This window comes from Sorex fumeus, unplaced genomic scaffold (genome assembly GCF_029834395.1).
Source record: "Sorex fumeus unplaced genomic scaffold, SorFum_2.1 ptg000028l, whole genome shotgun sequence".
In the NCBI taxonomy this organism is placed as follows: domain Eukaryota; kingdom Metazoa; phylum Chordata; class Mammalia; order Eulipotyphla; family Soricidae; genus Sorex; species Sorex fumeus.
Genome location: NW_026606085.1, coordinates 3,308,134 through 3,324,680, shown reverse-complemented (window position 1 = coordinate 3,324,680; position 16,547 = coordinate 3,308,134). Strand labels below are relative to the sequence as shown.

Below are 16,547 nucleotides of genomic sequence, written 5' to 3'. Positions count from 1 at the left end.
ATCCCAGGCTTGCACGTCTGGGAGAACCTAGTCAGGAATCGGTCCCGGCATTGTAGGGCGTGGCCAAAAAGCCAAACGGGGCGGCCCGGAGGGGGCGACGCTGTGAAACGTTCTGTCTTTCAGAACCTACGGGTTGGGCAGGGGAGCTCAAGGACCGGTTCACTTGCTTTGGACGCAGGGGCCCTGGCTCCATCCCTTGCGCAGCGCGGTCCCGCTCGGGGACCCGCCAACCCCAGCACCGCTGGGTGTGGCCCCAAGCAAAAACCAGAAAAGAACCTGAGTTTTTCCTGTTTCTCGACTGTACATTCCAGGACAGCAGGTTTCGTGACTCTTGTTCGATCTGTCCGCCCGGTGTCCGGCTCCCCGCAAGCGCGCAACAGACGAATGAATGAAAGAAAGAACAGCTCATTGGTGGACATCGGCGGGCTTCGGCCGCCGTCCCGGGGCTTCCCACTTGCCCACCCCCTCCACCCACCGCCGCGGCTGGGCGGTGTTCGCGGCCGACCCACAGGGGCCGGCAGAAGTGCCCGCCGCGGAGGCGGCGCGCGGGAGGGTCAGGGTCCGGCCCCGCGGCCAGGAGCGTGCGTGGCGTCGGGCGCCCACGGGGCGGCGGCGGGGCACGCTCGGGCGGGCGCGGCGGGCGGGCCGACAGACCGGCGGGCGGCGGACGGCGGACGCGGGAGCGGAGCCCGCGGTGCCCCAGCGGGGGCCGCCTCGCGCGGGCCGGCGCGGCCGGACGCGGACCCCGCGGAGGTGAGGCCGGGGGCTGTCCCGCCCCCGAGGGAGGCCCCGAGCGCGCGCCCCGCCCCGGCGGCCGGCCGGGCGTGGGCTCCGGTTCCCGCCCCGCCCGGCCCGGTCTGCTCGCGAACGCGCGCGGGCGCCGCCGGCTCGGGTTGCCGGGTGAGGGGCGCGGGGGGCGCGGCGAGGATTCCGGGCCCGGAGCGCGGCCGGGCGGGGCCGCACCCCACCGCGGCGTCTCCGCGCCCACCGCGCTCCGGTTTCGCGGCCCCCCGCCCCGCCCTCGGCGAGCAGCCGGCCGCTTCCTCATTCCCGCCCGGACCCCCTCCGCACCCGCCGGGCTGCCCCCGCAGCGCCCCGCCCGGCCCCTCCCGCCCCCCGCTCTGCCCCGCTCCGCGGCCCCTCGGGTCGGCCTGGGCGGTCCTCGAGCGCCCCGGCTGCGGGACGGGAGGCGGTGCGGACGGGTTCGACAGGGACCCGGGCCGGGCTGGAGGCGGGCGGGCCTCGGAAGGGAGGGCCAGGCAGCTGCGTGGGCGTCCGAGCGGGACTGGGGGTCAGCGGGAGCGAGGTGGGTGGAAGGGGAGGCAGCGGGAGGCGGAGGGCCGCGGGGCGAGTGTTTTGCACGGCTGATCGCCTCCCTGAGAGCTCCCCGTGTTCCTAGATGACGGCGACCCCCGAAGGCCTCTTCCCCTCTGGGGAGGATCTGGACTCCAGCCAGTTGCAGATGGAACCCGATGAGGTGGACACTCTGAGGGAGGGAGAGGACCCAGGTACACAGGCCCCGGCCTCAGAGACCCTGAAGGGGCTAGATCTCCTGGGAGGTTGTCTTCCATCTTCTTTCCTTCCAGCCGACCGGATGCACCCCTTTCTGGCCATCTACAACATTCAGCCTCTGAAAACACATCCTTTGGTGTTTGCTCCCGGGGTCCCTGTCACGGCCCAGGTGGTGGGCACTGAAAGATACACCAGTGGATCTAAGGTGACCTGGTGAGGGCGGGATGAAGAGCTGACCCCACGGGGGAGTGGAACCCAACGGTGCATTCATTCCCTTCTCTTGCCCTCCAGGTGGGGACATGCACTCTGTATTCTGTCCGCTTAACGCATGGCGACTTTACCTGGACAACCAAGAAGAAGTTTCGTCATTTCCAGGAGCTGCACCGCGACCTCCTCAGACACAAAGTCTTGATGAGTCTGCTCCCTTTGGCCCGGTGAGGGCTGAGGGTGACCAGGCTGCTTCCTTCCTGCAGAGGGCAGGGATGAGGGGCAGGCTGCCACTGGCCCAGCTCCATCACTCCCTTCTGCATCCTCCCCCAGCACTTTCCTTCCCAACTCTGACCACTGGCCCTACTTGTTACCTGCAACCCTTCCCTCCTCTGCTCATGCCCAGTTTGACCTTAGCTGCCTCTCCTCTGTTTGGGAGGGGTTTGGGCCCTTGGATCAAACCCAACAGTGCTTGGGACCCTTGTGGTGCCGGGGATCCAGCAGGTTTTGTCGCATGCAGGCAAGCACTTTAACCTCTGTGCGTTCTTCGACTCCCTTCTTTTTATTTTTATTTATTTTTTTTATTTTGTTTTGGGGCCCCTGCCAGTGCTCGGGGCTTACTCCTGACGCTGCACTCAGGGATCACTCCTGTTGGTGGTCAGGGGACCATACTGGGTGCTGGGGATTGAACTTGGGTTGGCTACCTGGCGGCAGGCACCTTCCCCGTCATACTATCGCTCCGGCCCAGCCTTCTCTCTTTTCTTGTCTTCATTCTAAGGGGAGAAGACTTCAGTGATGCCAGCTTGAAGATCTCCTTCCTGCCTTGAAGACCCCATTGCTAGTGCTCCGGGGTCCGAAGACCTGACCTCTGGCTCTTAGTTGTCCTCTACTGTCCCTCCCTTCCACAGCTTTGCCATAGCCTACTCTCCAGACCGAGATGCAGCCAACACAGAGATTCCGTCTCTCCCCCGAGCAGGCCCCGAGGGCTCCACTAGGCATGCATCCAGCAAACAGGTTTGTGCGGACACCAGGCCTCTGGGAAGACCGTTGGTGGGCAGATGACCCTGATTCCAGCTCTCCTTCTCCTATTCCTTCTTCAGAAATACCTGGAAAATTACCTCAACCGCCTCCTGACCATGTCTTTCTACCGAAACTACCATGCCATGGTAAGGTTTCCAGAAATAGGATAAAACAGACCCCCAACAAGCAGAGGACTAGAGTCAGTCTGGTCCAAGGGGCTGAAAACCAGAGCCTCTTCTTTGAGCCTTTATCTTCCTCTGCAGACAGAGTTCTTGGAAGTCAGTCAGCTGTCCTTTATCCCAGACCTTGGCGCCAAAGGACTGTGAGTGCCGTATGCCCCTCACTTGATCCTCTGCAAACATCTGGCGCCTGCTGCCTGCAATGAGGAAGGCAGTGCGGACGGGATGTGGGAGTGGATTCCTCATCCAGCATCTTTTCCTGATTTGCTCCCCAGGGAGGGAGTGATCAGAAAGCGCTCAGGCGGCCATCGTGTTCCTGGCTTCACCTGCTGTGGCCGAGACCAAGTCTGTTATCGCTGGTCCAAGAGGTGCGATAGCGCTGAGCAGCAGAGTGATGGGGGAGAGGGGAGGCGTGGGGGAGGATGAGAAAGGAGGTCCCACTAGGTGGCACAAACTGAGTCCTTCTGCACCAGGTGGCTGGTGGTGAAGGACTCCTTTCTGCTGTACATGTGCCTCGAGACTGGTGCCATCTCCTTCGTTCAGCTCTTCGACCCTGGGTTTGAGGTGCAGGTTGGAAAAAAGAGCACAGAGACACGATATGGGGTCCGGATCGACACCTCTCACAGGTGAGGCCTCCTGGTATAGACGGATACACAGGAAGTGAACGGCCAGACAGAAGTCCTAAAGAGAGTTGAGTGGAAGATACCATGGAAGAAAGGAAGGCACATTCACTGCTTTGGGTCTGGCCAGGATCTAGAATCAAATATTTGGAGTGGCTTTGAGAGCCCTACCCAGAGAAAGAGTGTGTAGTATAAGTTGGGTGGTATATCCTTTTATAGAATCACACTTTGCAGTGCTCAGAGGTCACTCCTGGCAATGCTTAGGGATTAAGCCAAGGTTGGCAGCATGCAAGACAAGCACTTTTACTCCTCTACTATCTCTCTGACCCTGTGAGGAATAAACTCTTGATGTTTTAAAAGAGAAGAAGAAGAAGAAAAAAAAAAAAAGCTGTTCTGCTCACTCATGTGTTCATTAACACCCAGGAACCCGGCACAATATTAGGTGCCAGGGGTGTACCTGCCTTTGGACCCACCAAAGGCAGATATATGCCCTGCCTCTATGGAGTCACTATAGAATTAGGGGCTGAGGGAGTAAGTGGGAAAGAGGGGACAGCTATAGTGGAAGAAATGTCTGTGCAAGTCCAGAAGTCTGGGGATCAAGGATTGTCCTCATCTCATTGTGTCCAGGTCCCTTATTCTCAAATGCAGCAGCTACCGGCAGGCACGATGGTGGGGCCAAGAAATCACTGAGCTGGCTCAGGGCCCCGGCAGAGACTTTATACAGTTACACCAGCATGACAGCTATGCCCCACCTCGGCCCGGGACTCTGGCTCGATGGTAAGACACTTGCATCCCTTCTGAACTTGTCTAAATAAGTTGGTGCTTGGAAGAGTCCTCGATTCTGCTTTCTCTCCTCTGACCCTTTTCGATCTCAGTAACCTCTTTGACTTCTCAGATTTCCTGACCCCCTGACCTCCTTTATCTTTCTGGTACCCCTCTAAACTTTCTGATTCACTAAGTTATCTCCATTGACCCTGACTTATCAGACTTCCATAACTTTTGTTTTACCACATTGACCCTCTTAGTTCTCTATGATATCAATTCTCGGGTTTATTCATTTAACAGATATTTTCCAGGGCCAGGAGAGTGTAGTGGTCAAGGTGCTTCAGCCCCTGGTATCCCATATGGAACCCTAAGCACTGCCAGGTTCCTGAGTGCAGAGCCGGGAGGAACCTCTGAGTATTGCTGAATGTAGCCCCAAATTTTTTAAAACAAATTTTAAAATTAAAAAAATAAATATTCTTCAAGTACCTACTAGTACCAGGCTCAGTGTCTAGCGTCCACAAGCGGTCCAGCAGAGATTCAATTGCCAAACTGTGGTAGTAGATAACGGTATCAGATTCAGCCAATAGTAATGGAGGCAGTTACCCTGAGGTTCCCCTTAGCAAGATAAAAAAATGGGGAAAAGCGGCTTAGGCAGAGCTAGAGACAGCTTGGGAGCCCCCAGTCCTGATTGTTCACGCTGCTGAGGAGCGGAGTCTGGACTTAGCAAAGCCTTAGGCCCAGATGCTTAGCTGAGCCAGTTGGACTTTGTCACACAGAGCGGAGGCATGGAAGGAAGTATTTTCTTGGAGGTGGTGTTGAGATTTTTTTTTAAGCCTAAGAACTAGTAGTAGTGGCTAACACTTTGAGGTACTTATTATGTGCCCAAACTCTTCCAGCATTGTGTGTGTGTGTGTGTGTGTGTGTGTGTGTGTGTGTGTGTGTGTGTTTGGTTTGGGGGCCATACTTGGCAGTGCTCAGAGATTCCTTTTGGCTCTGCATTCAGGAATAACTCCTGGTGGGTTTGGAGGACAATATGGTGATTCTGGGGTTGACACCAGGGTTGGCAGCTTTCAAGTCAAACACCCTACCCACTGCACTATCACTCCAGCCCTTTTCTCAGTATTTTTTTTTGTTTTGGGCCACACCCAGAGATGCTCAGGGGTTATTTTTGGCTCTGTACCCAGAAATCACTCCTGGCAGTGCTCAGAGAACCATATGGGGAGCAGGGGTCAAACCCGGATGGGCGACATGCAGAGCAAATGACCTACCTGCATTGTTAGCTTTATAACATCTTACTGAGATACTGCAGTTATATATTCATGTAACTGATAAGAAAACTCAAGCAGGGAGAAGTTAGATAAGTTGCCCAAGGCCACATATCTTACACACAGTGGGATCAGAAGATGTCTGGACCAAGCCTCTATTTCCCCCTGCCCTCTGATATCCGGCCTTAGGCAAGCAAGTGGTACACTGTCCCACTGAGCAAAAAAAGAGAAATACGTTAAGTTAGAAATGAAAGTTCTTATTCACTGCAGAATTCTTCACCCCAGTCTGTCCTTCCCGACATGCCCTCTCAACAATCCCATTTCTCTCCCCAGAAGAAACCCTAGCAACAGTTTGTGATTTTTTGTTTGTTTGTTCTTTGGGTCACACCCAGTAGTGCTCAGGGTTTACTCCTGGCTCAGCACTCAGGGATCACTCCTGGCAGGGTTCCGGGGGACCATATGTGAGACTGAAAATCAAACCCAGGTCAGCCACGTGCAAAATTAGCGCTCTACCTGATGTACTATCTCTCCAGCCTCCCTGGCAGCAGTTTGATATTTATCCTCCCAAATATTTTTTGTGCATATTTAAAAAATTTCTTACTAATATTTTGGGGTTCACACCCAGTGGTGCTTAGGGCACTGTGCTTAGGGATCACTCTTGGTGGTGTTCATGGAACCATATGTGGTGTCAGGAATTAACCCCTGGATCAGCTGTGTGCAAGGCAAACTCCTTACCTGGTACACTTACTATCTCTCCTCCCCCCCCCCCACCGTGTTTTTTGCGGGAGGTGGGGGGGAAACTTGGCAGTGCTCAAGGGAAACTTTTGGCTCTGTGCTCAGGAGTCACTCCTGGCACGCTTGAGGGACCATATGGGGTGCCAGTGATCGAACCCAGGTGGGCCACATACAGAACAATAGAACAGAACCACTATTCTCTGGCCTCATCTGCGCCCTTATTTTTCATTTAATTAATTAATTTATTTATTTGGGTGGGGGCACACCTGATAGTGTGTAGGGGCTACGCCTGCCTTTGGGCTCAGGGATCCCCTGGCACTGCTTGGAAAACCAGTTGCAGCACAGGGGATGAAGCCAAGCTACCGAGAGTATTCGATATGCCAAACACAGTAACAACAAAGTCTCCAATGGAGACGTTACTGGGCCCGCTCGAGAAGCTGGAGTCAGTCGCACGCAAAGCAGTGCCTCAACCCCGGTACTACTTCTCCACCCTCCCTGACAATTTTATTTTGATTTTTGTGTCACACCTGGTAGCGCCCGGTGTCTACTTATGGCTTAGTACCGGGGATTGCTCCTAGAGGTGCTTGGGGGACCTTGCTGTGCTGGAAATTGAACGCAGACCTCCTGCATACCAGCATGTGCTTGAACCCATTGAGTTATTGCCCCAGCCATTTTCTACGTATTTTCATATACACACGTGCTACTTTATGTTCATTGTAAATGAAATAACTCTTTTGTGACTTCTTTCCCCCACCAAATACATGTGTTAGAGATTAGACATTTAGGTTATTTCACATTTTCACCCATATTAAACAATGCTGCAACAGTCTTGACCTAAGCAAGGAGATATAGTACAACTATCCCTGGCACTGTATGTGGATCCCATGAGCCTGCCAGGAGAGATCTCTGAGCACAGAGCCAGGAGTAAGCTCTGAGCATAGCCCACTGTGGTCCCAAAACCAAAACAAAAAGTTTATAACCAATGCATTTGGTGTGATATATTCCTAGAAAGAGAATTCTGTGCGCATTAAATGATATTAAAGGACATGTATATTTAGTATTTTTATAGATACTGTTATATATACATATATTCTCATTATATATGAGAATATGCACTCTCCCATATGTTAATATTGATGGTATAAGATTCTAGTTTTTGCCACTCTAGTGCATTTAAAAACTATTATTTTGTTTTGATACAATTTCCTTGTTTACTATTGAATATCTTTTTCTATAAATAACCATATTTATTCTCTGAGATGTCAGTCTGTCCATTTTTCAGTAGACTGTGTCTTTTTTTACTGATTTGTTAGAATTTTTTATGTACTATGTACTCTCCTAATATTTAGTCATTTTCATTTATAAAGACCTTTTTGTTTGTTTTTTTTGTTTTTGGTCCCCTGGTGGTGCTCAGGAATGAGTCCTGGCAGAATCAGGGGACCATATGAAGTGCCAGGGATTGAACCCCGGTCGCCACATGTAAGGCAGATGCCTTACCCACTGTATTATCTCTCCAGTCCCCAAACGTTTATTTTATTAATCTTTTTTGGAAGGGGGCCATATCTGGCAGCGCTTAGAGCTTACTCCTAGCTCTTTCCTTAGGAATCACTCCTGGCAGGGATTGGGGAACTGTATGGGGTACCAGGGATTGAAGCCAGATTGACTGTGTGCAAGGCAAGCACCCTACCTGCTGTACTCTCACTCTGGGCCTAGGGTTTTGTGTGTGTGTGAGTGTGTGTGTGTGTGTATGTGTGTGTGTATATGTGAGTATGTGTCTTTTAAGGGCATACCTGGCTGTGCTCAGGGATCACTCCTGGTGTGGGGCTCAAGGACCCATATGGGATACCGAGTATCAAACCCAGGTCATCTGTATTTGGACTGAATTTTTTTTTCCTTTTGGTTTTTGGGTCACCCCTAGTGATGCTCAGGGCTTGTTCCTGTCTCTGCACTCAGGAATCACTCCAGTCAAACTCAGGGGACCATATGGGATGCCAGAGATTGAACTCGGGTTGGCCGCATGCAAAGCAAATGCCCTATCCACTCTACTATTGCTCTAGCCCCTTATGAAGTTTTCAAAAAAATATATCTTATACTTGCAAATTTATTCCACTTTGTTATAGCTAATATTTTAAAAAATTTACTAACTTATTTATTGTGTGCGTGTGGGGGGGTGTCCTTGGGCCATACCCAGCTATGTTCCTGGCTTACTACTGGCCCTGTACTAGAGAATCACTCTTATGGGGCTTGGGAGTCAAAGCTTGGTTGGCCGTGTGCAAGGCAGCACCTTACCCACTGTACTGTCTCTCCGCCCCTGCCATCTGATACTCTCTGACCTTCTGACCATTTTCGACTCTGCTCTCATTCTGATCCATGACTATCCTCTGATCTTCACTCTCCAGAGCTTTCTGGCTTCTGACCTCCCTGACACCCTTGGCTTGGCCTCCCCTCCCAGGTTTGTGAATGGGGCAGGCTATTTTGCTGCTGTGGCAGATGCCATCCTTCAAGCTCAAGAGGAGATTTTCATCACAGACTGGTGGTGAGTTGGCGGGGGCACTGCAGGTAAAGCTTAGACAAGGCGAGCAAAATAGGCTGTACATAGATCATCTTATGGGCTAGAGGAGGCAGTAAAAGGGTAGGGGTGGTTATCTGGGTCTCAGACTGTTTCTCACTCCCTGCTCTGAATCCTAGGTTGAGTCCTGAAATATACCTGAAGCGTCCAGCCCATTCAGATGACTGGAGACTCGACATTATGCTCAAAAAGAAGGCGGTGAGAGTGACCAGTGGAGGGAAAGTGTGATGGGGGAACCTGAGTGGAGGTTGGTTAGAAGTGCAGCCAGGGTAATACAGAGACTTTGAAACTTCAGAAGGAGAAAATGTGTCCATCTCACTCAGGGTCTGGCAGATATTGCCTCCTCCTGGCCCCCTTTGCCTTAAAAACTGGGACCTCCCTCTCTCTGCCCCTCCTCTCCCTGATAGAGACTTTCTTCCAGTGTCCATGATACTATATTGTGTTATCCGTGAATAGACACATCTCCGATTAATAGTTTGAGTTCCAGTGTCTGGGAACAATGTCTGCCATATTTGGGCACTCACAGCTATTGATGGAGAGGAGGAAAGATACATAGATAATGGAAAGAGATAGGTGGAAGGATATGAGAGTGGCCAGGCAGGTCATTTGGAGGGTGGGTGGATGGATCATGGCTCACAAGGGGATATGAGTAAGTGGTCTGGAAGGTGGATGGATCGATAATAAAACTCAGGTGTTGCTGTATGGGTGGGCGAGCAGAGAGACGACATTCAGTCTAGGTTTGCTGTGAGCATCAAAACTGGGCACAGGGTCAGCAATGAAGGGTCTCCAGGCAGGATGCAAGGATGGATCGGGGAGAGGCGCTGGGGTCTGACTTCCTCACTCAATGCCAGGAGGAGGGTGTCCGGGTGTCAGTACTGCTGTTTAAGGAAGTGGAGTTGGCCTTGGGCATCAATAGTGGCTACAGCAAAAGGACCCTGATGCTGCTGCACCCCAACATAAAGGTGACTCAGCCCTCAGAACCCCCTCACACTCTAGTCACCCTCACCACATGTCCACATCACCGCACCTCTCTTCTTCTTGAATAGCTCTTGCTTTCTTTGTCGTTCCATCCCCCCACTGCACCTCCCTGTTTTTGCTCATCAAAGCCCATCCTCATGAACTCCTCACACTTGCTCCAGGTGATGCGTCACCCAGACCAGGTGACACTGTGGGCCCATCATGAGAAACTCCTAGTGGTAGACCAAGTAGTGGCCTTCTTAGGGGGGCTGGACCTCGCCTACGGCCGCTGGGATGACCTACACTATCGACTGACTGATCTTGGGGAGTCTTCTGAATCGGTTACCCCACAGGTAATTTCCTGAGACCTTTCTGAGCACCCCAACTCAGCTCACCCAGGTCAAAAACCCTTTACAATCTCGCCTTTCCTGGCTAGTCATTCAAAGCGCTTCCTGCCCTCAGAGTCTCTGAACCTTTTGGGGACACAGCAGGATCATGCAATGATCCTGTCCCTTCCCCATTTTCTCCGATTGCCCCCACCCACCACCCCAGTTCCTCCAGGGACATCACATGCGGCTCAAGGGGAGATTTGGGCATCAAACTCTCTTCTCTCTTTTGGGGGGGGATGAGGGAGGCAAACCTGGCAGGACTCAGGCCTGATTCCTTGTTCTGCACTCAGGGCTTTTTCCGGGCCGGGGACCATGTGTGGTACTGGGGATTAAACTTGGGTCAGACACGTGATCCTTGCTTTGTATGATCCCCTTGAGCTCTCTTTGCCCCTGGCTTGTGTGTGTTCCCCTACAGCCTCCCACCTCCTGCCCAAACTCTGCAGCTACCTCAGACCTCTCTAACAACCGATTGTTCTGGTTGGGCAAGGACTACAGCAATCTTATCACGAAGGACTGGGTGCAGCTGGACCGGCCTTTTGAAGGTGAGGGACCCCCTTCTCCAAATCCAAGGTCTGGGAGCAGGGACGAAAGCTGGGCCTGAGACTGAGAATGGGATGAGCTAGGTCAAGGATAATGCAGGCTTCCCCTGGCCATTTCCACCTCCTTTCCCTGCCCAAGTGTTCCCGGCAGGCCCTCCCTGACTTCTCTCATGATTCTCCTGGCATCTCCAGATTTTATTGACAGGGAGACCATGCCTCGGATGCCATGGCGGGACGTTGGAGTGGTTGTTCATGGCCCCTCTGCCCGCGACCTTGCACGGCACTTTATCCAGCGCTGGAACTTCACAAAGGTGCTCGCTCTCTCCTGTAGTGGGTCAAGGAATGGAGGGAGCCAAGGGCGGTTCGTCACTTCCCACTGACTGCCGTCCTTTCACCTTAGACTACCAAGGCCAAGTACAAGTCACCTGCATACCCATACATGCTGCCCAAGTCCACCAGTACTGCAAACCAGCTTCCCTTCACTCTCCCGGGGGGGCAGTGTGCCACTGTGCAGGTGAGCCTCTTGGTTTCAGACGAGCCCTTTCTCCTCGCCCTTCAACAGGATGCCCCAAGCTGGTCCCCTGACCTGAGTCAGGACTCCCCCTCTGGCGGGGTCAGGTACATTGTATCTGCCTTCCCTCAGGTCTTACGGTCCCCTTGAGCTCTCATTGTATCTGCCTTCCCTCAGGTCTTACGGTCAGTGGACCGCTGGTCAGCAGGGACTCTGGAGAACTCCATCCTCAATGCCTATCTGCATACCATCCGGGAGAGCCAACACTTCCTTTACATTGAGGTGGGTGGCGTGGGGACCGGGGAGCTGCAGGGACTGTCCGCCAAGGGGAACTTTGGATGTCAGTGGGATCACTGGTGGCTAGAGGGAAGAAGCTGGACCAGGACCTGGAGCACAGAGTACATGGGTGGGGGTGGCAGGGAGCTTAGGCTGGGGGCAATAGCCCAACTGCTCATGTCTGTTTCTGGTTCCTACTCTAGAATCAGTTCTTCATTAGTTGCTCCGATGGGCGAACAGTTCTGAACAAGGTGGGCGATGAAATTGTGGACAGAATCCTGAAGGCCCACAAGTAAGGTGGACTGGCTGGAGGGTAGAGACTGTGGGCGTGATTTCAGCCCAATCAGAGGGGTTGTGCTCTGGGTCCAGGTCACACCTCTCATCTACCCCCCTTCAGACAGGGCCAGTGCTTCCGAGTCTACGTGCTTTTGCCCCTACTCCCTGGTTTTGAGGGTGATATCTCCACTGGTGGTGGCAACTCCATCCAGGCTATTCTGCACTTCACTTACAGGTGACCTCCAAGCCAGACCGGCTTACTGCCCCCATCCCCCCTGTGTCCCCCTCCTCGCTGGCCCTTTCCTGCTGGAAGTTTGAGCTCCACCTTCCTCTCTTTTTCCCTCTGCATCTGTTCTCTTTTTTTAGAACCTTATGTCGTGGGGAATACTCAATCCTACATCGCCTCAAAGCAGCCAGTGAGTGCTGGGGTCTGGGGGTCAAGACCTGTACCCTGGAAAGGAGGAGAGTGGAAGGGCTGCAGGCCTCGGGGTGGAGGGAAGGAGGCCGTCATTCTCGCATACCACTGGGGCTCTTGCCCTGAGAACACGGGGTGTCTTTCCTTCAGGGAAGAACATGGCGAGTAGGCTGCACAGGGCTTCTGAAGTGAAGAGGTAGGTGGGGGGCTGGTGGACAGAAGGACCTTACCCCAAGTACTTCCTCTCGCATCTCTTACACACAGTGGGGACAGCGTGGCGAGACTATATTTCCATCTGTGGGCTTCGTACACATGGAGAGCTAGACGGGCACCCTATCTCTGAGCTCATCTATATCCACAGCAAGATCCTCATTGCAGATGACAGGACAGTCATCATCGGTCAGTCAGGATCTGAGGGGCAGGGATGGGGGTGGGGGAGAGGGAAGAACAGGCCTCAGCCAAGGGCAACAGAATGAGGGTGAGAACTGAGCCTGCAGCTGAGGCCCAGGGAGGGGGATGGAGGGCTAAGAAGGTGTGTTGCCCCAAGGCTGGAACTCCAGCAATCGTGATGGTTTGTGGGGTGTTCATGGCCCAGACAGACATAAATATCCCACACCCACTGCAGGTTCTGCAAACATCAATGACCGAAGCTTGCTGGGGAAGCGGGATAGCGAGCTTGCTGTGCTGATTGAGGACACAGAAATGGAGCAGTCCCTCATGGATGGTGTGGAGTATCAAGCGGGCAGATTTGCCTTGAGTTTGAGGAAGCACTGTTTCAGGTAGAGCTGTCATGGGGTGCTACAATGAGTGGGGGAGGCAGGTGGAAAAAGGGCTTGGGTATTCCAGGATATGCCAGGGGGACCGCAGGCAGGTGAAAATTGTGTAATTGGGAGGCCATGGCACAAGTGGGGGCCAATTGGAAGGATAAAGGGACACAGGAAGGTAAGAAGGGTTGTGGAAGGGGCCACACAAAAATAGGTTAGGCTTTGAGTGCATGTTAGATTTCCGAGTGTGCAGACTAACCCTGTGCAGGGTACCAACAAAGTAGAGCACTGAAGCACTGTAGCACTGTCCTCCCATTGTTCATCGATTTGCTCGAGTGGGCAACAGTAACGTCTCCACTGTGAGACTTGTTATTACTGTTTTTGGCATATCAAATAGCCACAGGGAGCTTGCCAGGCTCTGCTGTGTGGGCGGGATACTCTAGATAGCTTGTCGGGCTCTCCAAGAGTGGTGGAGGAATCAAACCCAGGTCGGCCGCGTGCAAGGCAAACACCCTACCCACTATGCCATCATTCCAGCCCACCAACAAAGTATAGATGTAAAAAAAGAAATTTAGGGGCCAGAGAGATAGTACATTTGCCTTACATGCTGCGGACTTGGTTTGATCCCCAGCATCCCATATGGTCCCCCAAACACTGCCAGGAGTAATTCCTGAGCTCAGAGGCAGGAGTTACCCCTGAACTTTACTGGGTGTGGCCCCCCAAATATATTGCAAAATAATTTTATATATGTATTTGGGGTGGGGGACACCTGGTGGTGCTCAGGGGCTATTCCTGGCTTTATGTTCGGGGATTACTCTTGGCTCAAGAGACCATACATGGTGTTGAGGTCTAACTGTGCAGGGAGTAGGGGGACAGGCAGACAGAATCTTGAAGGCCCTGGCCAGAGGGTAGAAACTGGGCACGATTTCAGCCCCAACCAGAAGGGATGTTCTTTGGGCACAGTCCACACCTCCCAATCAATCTATCTCCAGTTGCCTCACGCTTTGGTTGGGTGGCTGTACACACCTGGTTGCAATACACCAGCAGTCACACAGCCTGTTGGGGCACTGTGTCACCAGGATCAAGCTTCCCATGTGGCAGTGCTGGGAATCAAATTCTGGGCCTCAGGCCTACAAGGAAGACTCTCTGCCACTGAGCTAGCCTGGGATGAGCCTGGGCTGTGGGTATGTGTGTTTTCCAGGATTGAACCCAAGGCCTCACACATACAGTGCCTGCATCTCTGCCACCGAGCCGCATCCCCTACCTTTTTATACTGTTTCACCGTTTAACTTTTGAATGACCCAGGGAGGCACACGTAATTCTTCACTATTAGAGTTTGCGAAAGATCTTAACTTGCTCTTGCCAATCCTGCAGCGTGATTCTAGGGGCAGATGCCCGGCCAGACTTGGATCTTCGAGACCCTATCTGTGATGACTTCTTCCAACTGTGGCAAGACACAGCTGAGAATAATGCTAGTATCTATGAGCAGGTGGGCTTTGAGTGGAACTGGCCTAAGAGGGATTTTAGATTCTCTGGTTCTAGGCCAGGGTTAAAAAGTCTGGAGGGTGGGGGTGGGGATGGAAGTGAGGAAAGAATCTCAAAGGATCCGGTGGCACAGGGTCAGTGAGGGGAAGTCTAGGGATTAGGGACTTCCAGCCCAATTAGGCTTGGACTCTCCGGAGACTTTGCCCAGCCTCATTGGTTCCCATGCCCCCCCCCCCCCCCCCATTTCACAGATCTTTCGCTGCCTGCCATCCAATGCCACTCGCTCTCTCCGGACTCTCCGGGAATACGTCGCAGTAGAGCCCCTGGCCACAGTGAGCCCTTCCTTGGCCCGATCAGAGCTCACCCAGGTCCAAGGCCACCTGGTTCACTTCCCCCTCAAGTTCCTGGAGGATGAGTCTTTGTTGCCTCCCCTGGGTAGTAAGGAGGGTGTGATGCCTCTGGAAGTGTGGACATAGCACTAGCCTCAGCTCAGGAGAGGTCACTAGCTGCTGGGTTTCACCGAGTCTGGCTCCCTGTCCCTAAGCCTAAGGACAGAGGGTAGAGGTCACTGAGAACCAGGAGACTGGAGAAGCACCCATTCTCGAGAAGTAGTCAAAGAGGACAGTTCCAACCTTGGGCTTGGGGACAAGAGGGTTCCAGAGATGCTCATCTTCCTTGCTGCCTAGTTCCAACCACTACTACGAGAAGCATCGATGCTGCCAGGATGTCTGCGCCACACCTGCGATCCAGGAGGCACGAACTCTGCTCTGAGCCTTTCCAGCTCTCCCTCCCTCCTCTGCCCTTGAATCCCTCCCTGCCCAAGTATCTCTCCCAGCCCATGGCTGCCAAGGTGGAGAGAAGGATGAAGCCACTTCGGGCTCCTGACCCTAGAGGGGGGAGAGGAAGTGGGGGCTGGGAGGGGGCAGTGCACACTAATTCTCCCCTGCAGCCTGCTGACAGACACTAACTTTATATCAATTCAATAAACATTTCATAGATAAACGCATCGAAAAGGTCCTTGCGTCTTCCTCCGAATCGAGTCCTTGTCCCCACCTGTGTATAGTGCCACGCTTGTTCACCTCCCCACGTTGCTCTCTGCTCCATCTCTGCTCTGTTCTCTGTACGGATCCATCCTCTAACTGCTGGGAGCAGAAAGTGTTTTCCCAGTGCCACCCAAGGGCCAAACCAGGATACCAGACGCCGAGCTGCTGGCGAGGGAGTCTTGGCAAGCTCCTTTCAAGTGGTTGAGGGGAAACACCCTCAGAGGATTGAGGCACATGCTTTGCATGCAGGAGCCTGGGGTTCGAGCCTTTTAAGCTACCTCTCTAGCCCTGACAACACTTCTTTTTGGTAGTGCTGGGATGTTGGGCCACACCCAGCAGTGCTCAGGGGTTGCTCCTGGCAGTGCTTGGGGGCCTGGGGATTGAACTCAGGCCTTCAGCATGCAAAGTATGTGCTTCAGCTTGTTGAACAATCTCTCTGGTCCCTAATGATATTTTTGTGTGGGGGCCATACTCAGTGATGCTCAGGGAATTATATAAGGTGCTGGGAATCAAACCTATCTCACAGACCCCCCAGAAGCATTTCTTACCCCCACCAAAGAAATGATACTAATTACATGTTTTCGTTTTTTATTATTTTATTTTTCTTGGGAGGGCTATACCTAGTAGTGCTCAGGGCTTTACATCTGACTTTATGCTCAGGGATCACTCCTAAGGGGGCTTAGGCGACTATATGTGATGCCAGGGATCAAACCTGGGTTGATTTTGTATAAGACAAACTTCCTACTTACTGTAACATCTCTCTGGTACCTGACATTTCTTAAGTTGAGTAGCACTGTAACACTGTCTTCCTGTTGTTCATCGATTTGCTTGAGCGGGCCCAGTAACGTCTCCATCGTGAGACCTGTTGTTACTGTGTTTGGCATATCGGATACGTTATGGGTAGCTTGCCAGGCTTTGCTGTGAGGGTGAGATACTCTCGGTAGCTTGCCGGGCTCTCCGAGAGGGGCACAGGAATCAAACCTGGCTTGGCCAGGCCGGCGGCTTGCAAGGCAAACACCC

At 53.1% G+C, this 16,547-nt stretch overlaps 1 protein-coding gene across 1 annotated transcript; it reads left to right on the top strand.

Annotated features, from left to right (window-relative positions):
- The first annotated feature begins 691 nt into the window (after positions 1-691).
- Positions 692-15,467, top strand: PLD2 (phospholipase D2). Its single transcript, XM_056114950.1, has 25 exons — positions 692-753; positions 1,400-1,508; positions 1,587-1,717; positions 1,804-1,946; positions 2,628-2,733; positions 2,820-2,885; positions 3,003-3,061; positions 3,194-3,286; positions 3,392-3,544; positions 4,166-4,315; positions 8,756-8,839; positions 8,992-9,070; positions 9,724-9,834; positions 10,012-10,182; positions 10,634-10,760; positions 10,950-11,068; positions 11,158-11,271; positions 11,446-11,550; positions 11,748-11,836; positions 11,942-12,055; positions 12,187-12,236; positions 12,500-12,634; positions 12,861-13,014; positions 14,374-14,488; positions 14,736-15,467. The coding sequence occupies exons 2-25, from the start codon at positions 1,400-1,402 to the stop codon at positions 14,958-14,960; spliced, it is 2,802 nt and encodes a 933-aa protein (XP_055970925.1). The 5' UTR covers positions 692-753; the 3' UTR covers positions 14,961-15,467.
- The last annotated feature ends 1,080 nt before the right edge of the window (positions 15,468-16,547 follow it).